The sequence below is a fragment of the Dermacentor silvarum genome, chromosome 10, assembly GCF_013339745.2.
Source record: "Dermacentor silvarum isolate Dsil-2018 chromosome 10, BIME_Dsil_1.4, whole genome shotgun sequence".
Classification (NCBI taxonomy): domain Eukaryota; kingdom Metazoa; phylum Arthropoda; class Arachnida; order Ixodida; family Ixodidae; genus Dermacentor; species Dermacentor silvarum.
In genome coordinates, this window is record NC_051163.1 from 89,695,470 (window position 1) to 89,710,084 (window position 14,615).

Below are 14,615 nucleotides of genomic sequence, written 5' to 3' on the forward strand. Positions count from 1 at the left end.
GAGGTTACCAGATCGAACGAGAATAATTATATCTGCTACATCTGTAGCACTGCCAATTTTCTGAAAAGTTAAACACTGTGCACGTTTACAGACAGCCATTGGTAGAGAAAAGGAAGAAGTAAGAAAGACCGCACGAAAATAGTCACAACCATCCAAGTCAATCCACTGCCGCTCAGCCAACGGCTCAGCATTCACTTTTTCAAAATGGCGTCGGAGGAGTTGACAGTACTATCTGGCTCGCGTAAACCAGCGCCGCGCTTCACACCCGAAGAAAAATCTCTTCTTTTGAGTTTAGTAAACAACCATAAGAAAGTTTTGGAGTGTAAGAAGACGGACGTGGCATCGCTCAGCGCCAAAAGTGCGGCATGGAAGAAGCTGGCAGTGGAGTACAATGCGCAGCATGGTGTCACGCCTCGCGACTTCAAACAGCTGAAGAAATGTTTGGGCAACATGAAACAGAAATGGAAGGAAGAGAATTCGGAGGAGAAAATAAAAATTCACAAAACGGGTAAGGGCAATCTTATATTTATGACGGTACAGCTGCAGCGGAAAACGATTAGCACAAGTCACCGATCACCCGAGCAGATAAATCGCACATCGCGGCACGCGACGCTGTTTTTCCCTATAGCACGCCGAAAACGAGAGTGTCAGGCACCCTCTCTTTGAAAGATGAATCATGTAGATACCAGTGTGCACGGGAACGAGAGCGCCGCGTACCGCAATTTCCCTGCTCCGGTTATCGGCCACTTGTGCTAATCTTGTTCCGTTGCAGCTGTGCATAAAAGGCTAGCATCATTGTGTAGGGCATTGAAATTGTGTTTTAAAGCTGTGTGTGTGGTGTCGACAGTACATTGGCTTCGGGTGATTTCGTACTTGCTGAGACTCGCGTCATCAGGCGCGAAAACGGCCAAGTCCCGGTACCCATAAATAACACGAACAGCGCATCGTCCTGTGTGTACGTGTTATCGTTGTCTCCGCGTTTCGACGTCACGCTAAATAACTTTGTGACCTTTTCGCGCGTCTGTACTGCACTGCGCATACACGTGTGCTTCGTGTAGCGTTAAGATTTGCAGGTGGACGAAATGGTGCACGGTACAAAAGCTTTTTCCTCAAAGCGATGAACGTGATGCGCAAGCACTTTATCGCGCGATGCGCATGCTGCAACAGATAATGGGGTTCACATTGGGCGTAGGGTAACGCATAAAAGACGCGAACACAGCTTAGGTTTGTTGAAAGCTAGGCATTAGGCTTGAAGTATGTTATGCAACAAGTGAGCTGTTCAAGGAACATATTATGCTCATTCTACAGCTCTGAAAAGTAATGTCTTTTTAAATGGTGACCCGACACACTTGTAAGGTGGCAAACACAGCTTTGTAGTAGTTTGACACGTTCGAGAGGCTTTATTTCAGTATGACCAGATACACATAAGCTCCAGTTGACAAAACTTTTCGCCGAATCACATTTCGTAAGTCCTAAAATGCCCTATTACTATAATAGCCTACCTACTTTTGTAAACAGTACATGGCAGTTTGCTACGCACATTTTGGCAAAACTCCGAACAACCTCACTGACCATCTGAAATTGCATCCATAATACAGCAGTGACATTTTATGCAATACCACAAGCGTTCTAAATATCAGACGCTGAAAGGCAATGCGGCTTACAAGAATACAAATACTAGGAAAATTTGATCACACTTATACAAATGCACAGTTACTAGAAATATATTTCACGTGGCACGATTATATAACACAGTGTTCTGCTGGTGGAGGTAAAACTGTGTAATGGAAATTCTAGTACCGCTCTTGTGTAACAATGTTCACGAGATGCAGAAATTATACACACACTATACGTAGTTGTGCCTAAAAGAAGCTGTCCACTGAAAATTCTACATGTTCTGTAGAGAAAAGCAGAAATTTATGCGCAGAAAGGCAGAGAGGTCGGCCTGAGCTATACCTTGCTCTGGCCTGCTACTCTACACTGGGGAAAAGGCAAAGGGAGGAAAAGAGCTGATGAATGATGATATAAGGAGGAGGTGCGTATAAACAAGCTCACAACGTTGTGGCATCTCTAAAGCCATGCGTTTAGCCCAGTGGCTTGTAGAAGGGCTGTAGCAGCACTTGTAATCAAAGCTGCGCTGTTTGCATTAGGCCAAAGACCCAAAAGGAATTGATCTGATAGTAGCCTCTGTAGGACTGCATGCATGCCAATAGAACCTGCTTCACATTTTCAGTAGGACATGGCGACTAGTTTGTGTCACTCTCGACCATCACGAAGCAGTGCTCTACAGTGAAAAATTGTTTATTCTACAACCTTATCTATAAAAAGATTATGGAACAGGAAATGTGGCAGCATGCAATACTGCAATACACCTTGCATGCTAATACTGGAAAAGACGTGAGAGAAAAGTGGGTCACAGCAGTTTCAGCAACCTGCTCGAAAGCAAACATGTTGAACAATTTTATTCTGCGTGCATTGTGTATTGGTCCACTCAAAGCACTTTCAATGTATTTCATAGAATGTAATAACTGTTACACATTTTTTAGGAGGAGGACCTGCTGCTGCAGGCATGACACCCCTGTCAGCATTGGTTGGGGCTGTGGCTGGTCACATGGCCACCAGAATCGCAAATGAGAATGACTCGGACGGAGCAACTTATCTCCCTCCAGTAGACAGCCAGCCTGTTGTTCGGCTCCTGCAGCCGATGGTAACAGAAGTGGAAGCAGTGTATGACTATTACGGTATGTTACTATTACATGAAACACATTGAAACAGTTTTCTTGGTATGAAACTGGAAGGCATCCTGCTGTGAGGAAAGTGGGAGGAACCACTTCACAGTTTATCATGTTTTATGAGACTTTGATGTTGTATACATGTCTAGCCAATTGGTACTTCCAGCTTGTTTGTTGTGCAGTGAGGAGTTATATGTATCTAGAAGGCATTTAAGCTTTTTCAAAACTCTTAGCTGAATATGGTGAAAGCCATTTCTTGTGGCATTTAAATTCAGTGGTGCGAAGTGTGCTGCATGATGAGCATCGTGTTGAATTTACCAATTCAGAGGAGCACAGGAGCCCTGGCCACATGCAGAACGACGAGGCAATGGACTACAATTATGGTGTCACACACAATACATGTGCACCCAATGCAGATGAAAATGCAGCTGCTTTGGAGCATCTGGACAATGATTCTAACAAAGAAAACGAGCTTGACAGGCCAGCCAGAGAGGCCAGCCCAAGGCCAGCCCAAAGCCACCCAGAGGCCAGCCCAAGGCCACCCAGAGGCAGGATGGCACTCCTTGAAAGAACACTTTCTTGCGAAAATGATGTAAGGATTGCTTTGCTCCGGGAGGAGCATAAGACACGAATGCGCCTCCTGGAGGAGGAGCACAAGGACAACCTCCAGAAAAGAAATGAAGAACACAAAATCAAAATGGAAATTTTGCAAGTTCAGAAGCAAGTTGAGCTTGCCAAATTGACGGCCATGAACGAAAGAGTGTAAACTTGATCAGTGTTGTTAAAAATATTAAAGCTTTTATTCTGAAATGGGTCACAGAATATGAGACAATATAGTGCAGTTTTCTCTCCATGTAGATTTGTGAAAATGGTAAAAAGGCTATAGAAGGTGTGAAGCAGTTACTGTGCAAGCATATGGCACCTGGAATAAGAAATTGCAGCATGCACTTGGTTGCATGGGACCCTGAGGCTGCATGTCTGGGCAGTAGAGTTTTTACCACATATGGTATTTTTCCATTTCATCATGTATCTATAGTGGCATACAAATACGGCACAACACATACACTGAACCCATGACCCAACTATTCAGTAGGGGAGGGTGAATATTCTAAACTTTGTTTAATATTTCAAAACGTCAACTAAAACAAAATTGGAGCAAAAGCATGGCAAGTTTTCACCGCCTTGAGCATAGTATAGACACAAAACATGAGAACTCGCGTAGTGGAACAGGCTACGTCGCTCAGGTAGCCATACATTACAGGCTATGCAGCGACCATTCGCACTGTCTAAAGAGCTCTGTGCATGCGAAGAAACTACTTGTCTGCTCTTTATGCTTCATTTGTGCTTTTAATAAACATCGCTTCATAACGTGCTATGTAATAACAGAAACTTCCTAATTATACTAGGATGTGAACATTGTTTTATATTAATTGTGTTCATGCTTGTTCATTATTGGAAAACTATTCAATTTGGGACAATTTGTATTCAATTCAATATCAAAAATCACTATACGCACACCCCTACTATTCAGAAACACTGACGTGGATTTGAAACAACAATGTTTACGAGAAACTCCTCTGGATTAGAAGTTGCCGTGCACGCATGCCAGGTATATTGTCCCCCACACCATTAACAGATGGCAGGTGCTCTTGGCAGGTATTTCTTCCTGTACGTCGGCATCTGCTGGTGGGAACATGGAGACCAATTGGCTCGGGTTCTTGTCGCAGGAGAGCCACGTTGTGCAGGGCAGCACAAGCTGTTATTATGCGAGCTGCATTTTGAGGCTTGTGTTGAAGTTTCATGTCTAAGCAGGGGAAGCGCCTTTTCCACACTCCAAAGGCCCTTTCTATGGAGTTGCGGGTCTTGATGTGTGCCTTGTTGTACCTGATAGAATGACAACACAATGCAATCAGTCAGTTTTTCAATGCACACTGTACATTAAATTGTGCCAAAGCTTTCCTTCTGTGTAGTTAGCACAGATCTACACGGAATGCTTACAAATACATTCAATTTCTTGGAAACAATGTAGCACATGGCTAGATTGCCATTAATTCTGTCCAGCCATTTTTCACTGCCAACCATTATATTGAATGTAGTCATATTGATCTGGCTATATAGGTGACTCCATCTGTGTGCTCTTGGTGCAGCAGCAGATAACAGAGGAGCATGTTGCTTATGTGTTACAGCTACTCGCTGTACCACACTTCAGGTGTATAGCATAGCTTCACAAAAAGAGTATGTTATTATGGAGAGAAGTGCTACCTATCATATACACCTCTGAAATGGTTAGGCATTACTTGCCTGCCTTCTGGTGAGTTAGCTGGACCTGGCTCATGAAGTGGGGTCATCAGGAAAGGAGAGCAGGCGTAGCCCATGTCTCCAAGCAGCAGACCAGGCACACGGTGCTGTTCGTACATAACACGTACACGAGAATTGTCGTATATGCGACTGTCATGGGCAGACCCCGGCCAGCTCGCTACAACATTGAAAAACTGCAGCATTGGTCCCGCAACCACCTGCAAGAAAGAGTATGAGCGGAGGAACAGCATTTTGGAGTTGCAGCAACTGTAACTACATTTTGCCTCCCAGCAAGACGGACAATCAAAATCTGAAAACTGCTGAAGGCCATCTCACAGAGATTTTCAACTACCTAAAATTTCAAGTGGCCCATAATTCTAGGTCCTGTTCTTGCCACGGCACATGTACAGAATGGAATTTATCGCACAGCTCGTACTGGTCACGATGTACAGAAGTGTGAGTGATAGCCGATTTCTTACGTTGCCAAAAATGTGTGTACGTGCACAGCATGCCCGTTACTTCGTGATCAGCAAGCGAAGCTCTTCTTTGCCGCACATTTGCGCTTTAAATGGCCTATTAGTGCAACCGTTAAGACCACACACTCGACTAAAAGCAGTACTCGTACCGTCTTTCCGTGAAATATTGCGTGTGAATGAATATCACGCGCGAGAGACCGTTACTTAAAGCATGCAGAAATTGTAACATGACGATTAGGACTTTCACCGCTGCTTTTGCGTTCCTGCAAAACTAATCGCTTACGATCACTGCACATTGTGAAAAAGGGCTTACCTGAACGTTAACAGAAAACACTCCTTTGCGGTTGCGGTAAACCTCTGCGTCATCACCTCCGGGACTCTTTATGCGCACATGTGTGCCGTCGATGCAGCCGGTCACCCCGGGGAAGTGGGCGATCTCATAGAAGCCCCGCATCACACCTGACAACTGCGAGGCATCCGGGAAGCGGACAACTGCTCGAAACAGGTGCCTGGCAATGAGGCGCGTCACTTTTTTCACCGTGCGACATACCGTGGGCTGGGACACATTGACCAAGTCTCCGCTCACAATTTGAAAGGTTCCGGCGCCGTAAAATCTCAGTGCCACAAGCAGCTGTAGCAGAGGTGTCAGCGGCAGTCCTCGGTTGTCGCCGCTCGTCTCAAGTGGTAGAAAGGCCAGCAGCTCACGAACTGTTTGCTTCGTGAATCGATAGCGCGTGATGAACTCATCATCGTCGTATACCTCCATCGGGTTCGATCTGTCACGCAACCATGGCCGTGGCACACTTCGCATGTAAAATGCATCACCGAAGACGACATCACAGGCTCTACACGCAAATTCGTACGCGCCGATTCTTCTGGCGACGTCGCTCCTATACGACGCCATGTTGCTACAACCTCTCCAAGCCTACCTCAAGGTAGCTCCGGCTCTGTCTTGAAAGTTTCGCGTACTTGATCAAGTGAAGTCCGCCACGAGGAGGCGCTTCAAGTCAAGGGAGATTTATGATACGCGTTGGCGCCGACTTTGCATCTCGAATGCTCAGGTTTTAGATGTCTCTCGTTCCGAAATTTTCTTTGTGCGTACCGATAAGTTTCATCCGCCACTAAAGATAACTGCCTCTGTGTCAGCACTGAGGCAGAGCTCCTCCAGCAGCGTAAATGAATCCCCACGCTTTGCTTTCAAGCGTGGTGATTGTCTTGGTTTATATATTCCTTGTCCACCACCGACTGGTCACTGGTTACAGACAAAAGCAATGTTAATGACCAAGTAGATCAGTTTACAGAGCTTGTTTTGAGCAGTATGCGCAAATACATTCCCCAGTACAGGCCTAGACGCTCCACTGGTTTTCGTCTGAACTCATAATTGCCCTAAAGCATAAAGATCGCGCACACCAAAAATCCAGTATTCCGTCGCCTAATGAGTACAGAGAAGAATTCCGCTTTTTTCGGGCTCTCTGTAAACGTCTCTATAAGCGGGATCAAGATTCATATATGGCATTCTTGGAAAATAGCGCCTCCGACCGGCCGGCGGAATTTTGGAAGTATATCCGCAAGCGCTCCAGTAAACATGGAGAGGGTTTTCGCTTACTTGACTCTAGAGGGGCAGAAGTCGAAGCAGTCACGGATTGTTTTGCAGCCCATTCCTCTTCCTTATATAAAGATGCAGGTTTCAACGCAGGTGTCAGTCAGCAGCACACGACAGTTCCTACATCTAGTGGGGTGTTGTTTGATGAAAAGCTTGTCCACGAATGCCTCAAGCGCATGAAGCCTTCCCTATCCTGCGGTCCTGTTGGCATTCCCTCCGCAATTCTAAAAGCTTACGGCAGTATATTTGCTCCAGTATTGACATCTATATTTAATAACTCTTTGACTACTTCCACGTTCCCTCACATGTGGAAAACTGCTCGTATTTTTCCTGTATTTAAGTCTGGGTGTAAATCAGATGTCTCGAATTATCGCCCAATTTCTCTTCTCTGTGCTACGTACAAGATTTTTGAGCTTGCTCTTCACAACATATTGTCTTTTACTGTGAAGAACTCGCTCATTCCGAATCAGCATGGATTTCTCACCGTGCGCTCCACTATCACAAATCTCGCAAGTTTCATGACACAGATCTCCACGCCGGTACTTCAAAGTGGGCAAGTTGACACCATTTACTGTGATCTCAGCAAGGCTTTTGATGTAGTCAGCCACTCGCTGCTTCTGATCAAGCTTACGCACTTTGATGTTGACTCGTCAGTTGTGAATCTCTTGCCCAGTTATCTTATTGGTAGATCCTGTTATGTTAACGTCAATGGCAAAACGTCTTCTTCTTGCATGGCAACTAGCGGCGTCCCTCAAGGATCAGTATTAGGACCACTCCTTTTTTTTAATTTTTAATAATGACGTTCTTTCTGTTATTCGGAACTCTTCTTTCCTTCTATATGCCGATGACATCAAGATTTTAAAGAAAATTCACAGTGTTGATGACTGTCGCGCCGTGCAGTCTGACCTGTTTTCCTTTTCTAAATGCTGCAAGGATAATAACCTTACTTTGAATGCTGCTAAGACCAAAGTCATGACTTTCACACGCAAAACAGCAAGTATTTCTTTTTCTTATTCTGTAGATTCTGTGCCGTTGTGTAAGGTCTGCGAGATCGATGATCTTGGTGTACTTTTTGATGCAACATTACACTTTTCGGCTCACACTAAACGTGTTGCAATGCGGGGTATGCACTCTCTTGGTTCTGTATGCAGACTATCGAGGGAATTCAAGTCTCCTACACCGTTCCGCAAATTATACACAACCATATGTCTTCCTCAACACGAATATGCGTTGGTCGTCTGGAATGGCTCTTCTAGATCCAACAGTGACATTATAGATCGTGTCCAGAAGAAGTTTCTAAGCATATATAATCACCGCTTTGCAAACCTGGACATTGCACCCTGTACAATAGCACTGTTGGATTGTTGTCATTGCCCTCACTTCGCGACCGACGTAATCGCGCTGACCTTCTGTTTCTCTTTAAACTCCTTCACGGTAACCTCACGTGTCCCGAACTTCTCAGCTGTGTCATGTTCCGTATCCCACGCAAATCACCAGAGAGCACAGACCTTTCCATGTTCCTGCCTGTCATCACGAACACCCAACTGTCCACAGAATACAGAATCTTTATAACGCTTACTTTCGTTATGTTGATATCTTTCATAACTCCTTGTCATCGTTCTTTTCCGAGCTTTGCCTTGGGTTATAATTTCATGCATTGTTCAAGTGCCCTTCTCCTCTTTTTTTTTGTACTTTGCGCTTCGTTGTCGGTACTCTCTTCTTTTCACAATTTTTATTTTTAACACGAAAGTGTTTTATTCCGGGGTCCACCAAGACTTCACTGACGTATTTCCGTCACGGAAATACGTCATAGAACATAATACAAAGAAAGAAACCAGAAGAAAAAGTTCCACAAACATGCAAAATTTGGGAATCGAACCCACGACCTCTCGGTCCGCGACGATAGATCGCCGAGCGTTTAACCCATTGCGCCACAAACGCATTGGCAGAGAGCTACACAGACGCGCCTTATATATCTAACACTCCTCCGTGTACCCGCGCTCTTGCTCGGGGCGGTGCCGCCGCCTATGAGCAGAAAAGAGAAGTACTGCATTATGACACTAAAGCCCGGGATACATGGAGCGAACTTTCTCGACGAACTTCACGCGTCAAGTAACGACGCGGCGACACGACGCAGGATGTTTGCTGTGTTGCAATACATGCGGCGAACGCCGCCGCGCGTTGGCCGCCGTGTTGGCGGCGGTCCCGGCCGCCCGCTTCGAACTGAATTTGGCGTTGTCCTTGTAGAATTCACTTAGTTGGAAGCAAATGACTGCGTAAACGGCTTTCGCTTAGTCTCAGGCCGCTTCGACGACAGAGTATTATGGATAACCTTGAGTAGTTTTCGAGATCGCTTCTCGTTTCGAACGCGTCTAAGCCTAGCGAAAGAAATATCCGATGCCAACGCCATCTATCGGGGAAGTCGGGAGATAGGCATGACGACAGCATGTGGCCTCTGAGATCAGAAGATTTCTGTTGAAGGTTGTTGTAGAGAGCTTGCACTGCTTGTCTGTTTCCTCGCAGATCAGCGGATATGGGATGTACAAATACAACGCGATTCCTGAGAGATCATACTAGGAACTACTCAATCGGTGCAGAGACATGCAGACACGGCAACACCAACGCGATTGCAGACGACGCGAAAAGGCGCGCGCGCGCGAAACACCAGCATGCATTGCGACCGGAACTAGTGCCTCCTGATTGGCTGTCGTCCACCGCTGCGCGCTAGACGCTTCCGGCGGCGGCGTTCGCCCGACGAAAATGTTTGGACAGGCAGATCGGCTGCGGACGGCAAATTTCTTGACGCCGGCCGTCGGACGTTCGCCGCCCGACGAAGTTCTTCGCTCGGACGCCGGTTATTCGCTCCATGTATTCCGGCCTTAACGCGCACCGACAGTGAACGCTTCGGTGGTCTCAGTACTACGACGCCTCGATGCCAGCATTCGAAGGGACGCTGGCATCAAGAAGCACTACCAACGCCACCTAGGTGGCGTTCACCGTACTCAGCACAGCGGAGCGTGGCCTCCGCAATTAGCTCTGAAAATGTTTCTGAAGTTGATCGCGGAGGCTGCAATTACGACGCGCTGTACGCGCTGATTTGACTCGGTGACGATTCAGTTACGTGCTTTGTCTTGCGCGTTGTATTAGTGTGTCAGTTACGTGCTTCGTCTTTCGCGTTGTGCTAGCGTGTGCAGCGTAGTGCAGCTTCCATATGCACGACGGTTGCTCATGGTCATCGACGTTGGTAGTCGTGATGGAGGAGACGTGCCACCAGGCGTCAGCGTGGGTGCATCAACGCCTAAGGGCGCTTTAGCCACAAAACACCAATAGACATTATATATCAATGTGCAATAAACATTACACTACTTCTGTGAAGACACGTTTCACTTTCGTGTTCTATACCGATTCCTATATAAGAGGGATCAACCACATTTTTTATTCATTTATTTTTAATGATTTTTCCCTGAGTGTTTTGTTTTTGGTTTGTAATGTATGCGTGCGCCAGCACTGAGATCTTAGGGTTGTTCCTGGGCACAATAAATAAACATGATTATTATGATTATTATTATTATTATTATTATTATTATTATTATTATTATTATTATTATTATTATTATTATTATTATAGGGGTTTCTCAAAGATTTGCCACCGTGCGACCCGTGCCGGCTATGTGTACGCTCTTTGTCGTCGTTCCAAGCGCTTGCGTGCCTAGTTTCCTCCGGCTCCCTGAGGTGGCGGTAGTCTTACACGCGAATTTATGCCACCTATCAAGACCGCTGATCAAAATAAAAGTGTGTATGCGTGTGGGTTTCTACAGGATGACCACCGTCGCCGCTCAAGAGAAATAAAATTTGCTCATACCTTTGACCTAAATTCTGTGTCACCTCTATGTTCTGTGCTAAACTGCTTCGCTTGTAATCCACCTGCACAGCAGTGAAATGGCGCGTGATTTTTATTCCCAGAGCATGGCAATTCACGCACACACTGTGCATCGTGTGCAGCCTTGCTTTAAACACAAAATGCTTGAAGCCAATTAAAGAGCTGTCGAGCTTGTACTCTGGTGGTACATACGTGGATAAATTACCGGAGGATGAACAGGCGGTAAATGAACACAATGGCGTTGACACAGAAAACGAACACTTCCAAAGGCACAACAACGGAAACATTGGGTACGTCATTCGGAGAAAAAAACTACAAAGAAAAATTCAGTGCAGTGAACTTGCGTGCCGAGCATGCGGTACTCACCGACGTCAAAAAGCTGTAAAAGAAGAAAGACAGAAAAAAAAGAAATAAACAACAGTGTATATATCTTAAAGAGCACTGAAAACGCACAGACAGCAACATGTTTTGCTCTTGCACGCTGGTGCACTGTCATAACGGTGCACATATACCCCGCGAGAAAGAAAACCGAACGCAGGCACATACACACTTATAAAGATGTTTGGCAACCAATGGACGAGGATCATTCTTTTATTACAATTCGACAGAAGCATGGCGTACTGTAACGTCATTTCGCACATGGTCATTGGTTAGAAGTGCAAATAAAGCACAAACAAAATCTACTCACAAGCCCTGACTGCTTGCGTTGTTTAGCCCCTTTTGGTGTCGTACGTAGCTTCGTCGTATCTGCACGACCAACCGCTTCCTATATTGATAGCCAAATTCTTTCGTCGACGTGGACTTTTGTGGGAGTTCGTTTCATCAGGTGTTCTGTGGTTCGATTTCTGTCGCGCGCAAAGATTCGTCGCGGAGCGCGGCAGCCACCATGGCCCTGCCTCCGACATTTTCGCTGTCGCTGCTCAACGACTGATCAAGGGAACTACTTTGGAGTGTTGCATCTGCACCGTGTGGCTAAGAAATGATATAAGAAAATTTAATTAACGCCAGAAGTCAGTTCCAAATGTTTCTTATTTATCCTTAGGTAGTACTTCTGAAAGTAACCTGTACTTTCCTGGCGCCGTTACGTAACATTTTTGGCAAAATGTATGATTTTTAGAAACACTGATAAAATTATTACAGGAAATACCGGAATATGACATATACATAAATAAATAAATACAGAAAATTATGCGTATTTTAATGTCCCTGCGAATGAAGCCAACCTGCTATGCATTTCGCCATTGTAGGTAAAAGTAAATGGCCAAACAAAGCGGCTATCGCGGCACTGAACTTTAGCAAGTAACAAGGGCGCCACACTCGAGACATATCGCTACAGACGCCAGCGTCCCTTTTGTTGGTAAACTTGCGGTGGCTTTATAGCTATTTCCTCTTGTAATACCATTCGATTTGTTTCTTTGCCCCCGCAGTGGGTGTGTGCCATTTTTCGAGAAAATTATCAGCCAACATTGCTGCACGAGGATAATCTGAATGAAGAAGACGAAGAGGATCACGCGCCCGGTCGCGTTCGGATCTTCCGTGCTCGTACAAGGAGAAAGGCTCTTCAATCTGCAAATGTTCCTCTTTTGAGCTGAGTACTGCTACATTTTTTGATTCTCGTTCGTTTTTAGTCCTTCCCTTCATGTTTCCTTTTTCCGAAGGGCCTTTCTGAGGTAGCCAGGCTAGCTTTATTCCTTCACGTGGGCGTCAACGCTCTGGGCGGTTTCGGTTCCCTTACTTCGGCATAAGCGCTGCAGCTTTGTAATATTTTCTCTACATATGATATTTTGGGCGTGCTGATCTCAACTGTATACCCGTAGCTCTGGTGCCCGCTAATTGAAGTATTATACGGATGCAGAACGCCAAGACGCCAGAGCCGTGAGCTCCCGAGGGTGGCCGCTACCTCCTCTGGCTGAACGTCACCGAGGCTCATCAATTCAGTTGAGGTGGAATTGTGTGCTCTGTGCCAGCCTAGGCCTGTACTCAAGCATCCTCGACATCATTGTCCGCTGCGAAAACAGTGAGCCACTTTTTAGTGTCAGACTTAGTTCATGGGAAAGCCCAATTCGGTGGGTTGACGCAACTCTGCCCTACATAGTGCACGTGTAATAATCATACTAATAATAAGAAAATTCTATAGTAATATTAATATTATTGTAACAGTTGAAGTCAATTATTGCTTGTTTGGTGGGACCACTAACAGCTAGTTTCAACAATTTTTACAAAAGAGGAATATTTATTTGAGAGAAATAATCAAATGTAACGTATTTCGGAATTTCCATTTTATCTCAACTGTACGCGAGCTTCGAGGTTCTAGAATCTTAGTAACAGGTGCTATAATTCTAAGGTTATTCCCTTTACTGTGACTCCCGCAGTTTGCGCATGCTTGCTACATTGATGACGTTTGCTAGGAGGATGCTTAAAACTGGAGGAGTGCAGCAGCCGTGAATGCTTTCACTGTAGCGTGTTAAATGCATAGGTACGCATGTAAAATTGCTGTGCAAGGTTTTGGTTGAAGACTTTTTGCATTTCCACTTATCCCTGTAATGATTGAAAAAATACCTGTGTTTGCACAATAAGCGACCAAAGTGAAGACCTTACGGAGCACGTTTCCCGACGAGAGAAAAGGAGATTATCAGCGACAACTCACACATTTTTTTATATAGCATAAACCCGTCTTGCAAAGCATGCGAGTCACTAAAAAATGCACCGACGATCACGATACTCCCAAATGCGAAAGTTGAGCTCAACTCTATACGTGTTTTCATTTCAAGATATATTGGCCGGCGCGGACGATCTGTCTCGTGCGGCACGTTGCAAACGGAGCGAGGTGTGGCGCGACTGCCTCGCTAATCTAGAGGTCGTGAGAGGCAGCGCGTGGGCGACGCGTGGGCCCGATTCACAGCGGCCGCCGCAGACAGACCTCCCAGACGACGCGCGCTACGCTGGCGCCATCTCGTAGCCATCGTCGCGGCAGTACGGTTTTCCCTTCACGCTTTCGTCATGCATTCTTATCCGCTTACCGCCTTATGGTTCCGCTGCACCCTCCTCCTTCGCTTTCATCCCCCGCTGCGCTCCGCGTTCGCGCTTTCATCATTCGCTTTGGCCCGGTTACGCCGACGCCGAGGCTCGCCGCTGCAATGGGCACCTAAGAGCTTTGCTTTAAAAAAAAAAGACCACAGTTAATGTACTGTAGCCAGGTACCAGAGAGAGGATTTCGCATCGAATAAAAGTGAGATAAAGTTTAAAATGGCACAGAACAACTCGTTTAGCGTGTAGTACTCGAAGCGTTAAGCAAGGTGAGAAGCATCGATATCTAAATAAACGGGATGGCGGCTAAATTAAAAGTCTCGTGTTACATATAGCAAACATAGCTGGTGTCTCTGTATGTGTTTCTATACGCAACTCGATGCTTGGCCAACGGAAGTTGTGGTGAGAGTTGTGTGATTGCCAATGCTGAACTGCGCATTTGTAACCCGCACCCACAACGAAATGTGGCGAGGTGAAGGCACAATTTTTTACGAACGCAGGCTGCGCAAACATCGCACTTTTACTCTGACACCTTAAAAAAGCGTGCCGAGAACCACCACGTGAAATCGCACAAGTTCATAATAATCATATCTAGTTTA

General features: G+C 45.7%; 2 protein-coding genes across 2 annotated transcripts; one reads left to right on the forward strand and one right to left on the reverse strand.

Moving 5' to 3' along the window:
• The first annotated feature begins 2,385 nt into the window (after positions 1-2,385).
• LOC119431687 (uncharacterized) lies at positions 2,386-3,498 on the forward strand. Its single transcript, XM_037699166.2, has 2 exons — positions 2,386-2,741; positions 3,059-3,498. Exons 1-2 carry the CDS (start codon positions 2,570-2,572, stop codon positions 3,496-3,498), a joined length of 612 nt encoding a protein of 203 aa, XP_037555094.2. The 5' UTR covers positions 2,386-2,569.
• A 6-nt stretch (positions 3,499-3,504) lies between these two features.
• LOC119466268 (putative nuclease HARBI1) lies at positions 3,505-6,537 on the reverse strand. Its single transcript, XM_037726746.2, has 3 exons — positions 5,820-6,537; positions 5,034-5,248; positions 3,505-4,616 (listed from the first exon to the last, which is right to left on the reverse strand). Exons 1-3 carry the CDS (start codon positions 6,408-6,410, stop codon positions 4,295-4,297), a joined length of 1,128 nt encoding a protein of 375 aa, XP_037582674.1. The 5' UTR covers positions 6,411-6,537; the 3' UTR covers positions 3,505-4,294.
• Positions 6,538-14,615: the final 8,078 nt, after the last annotated feature.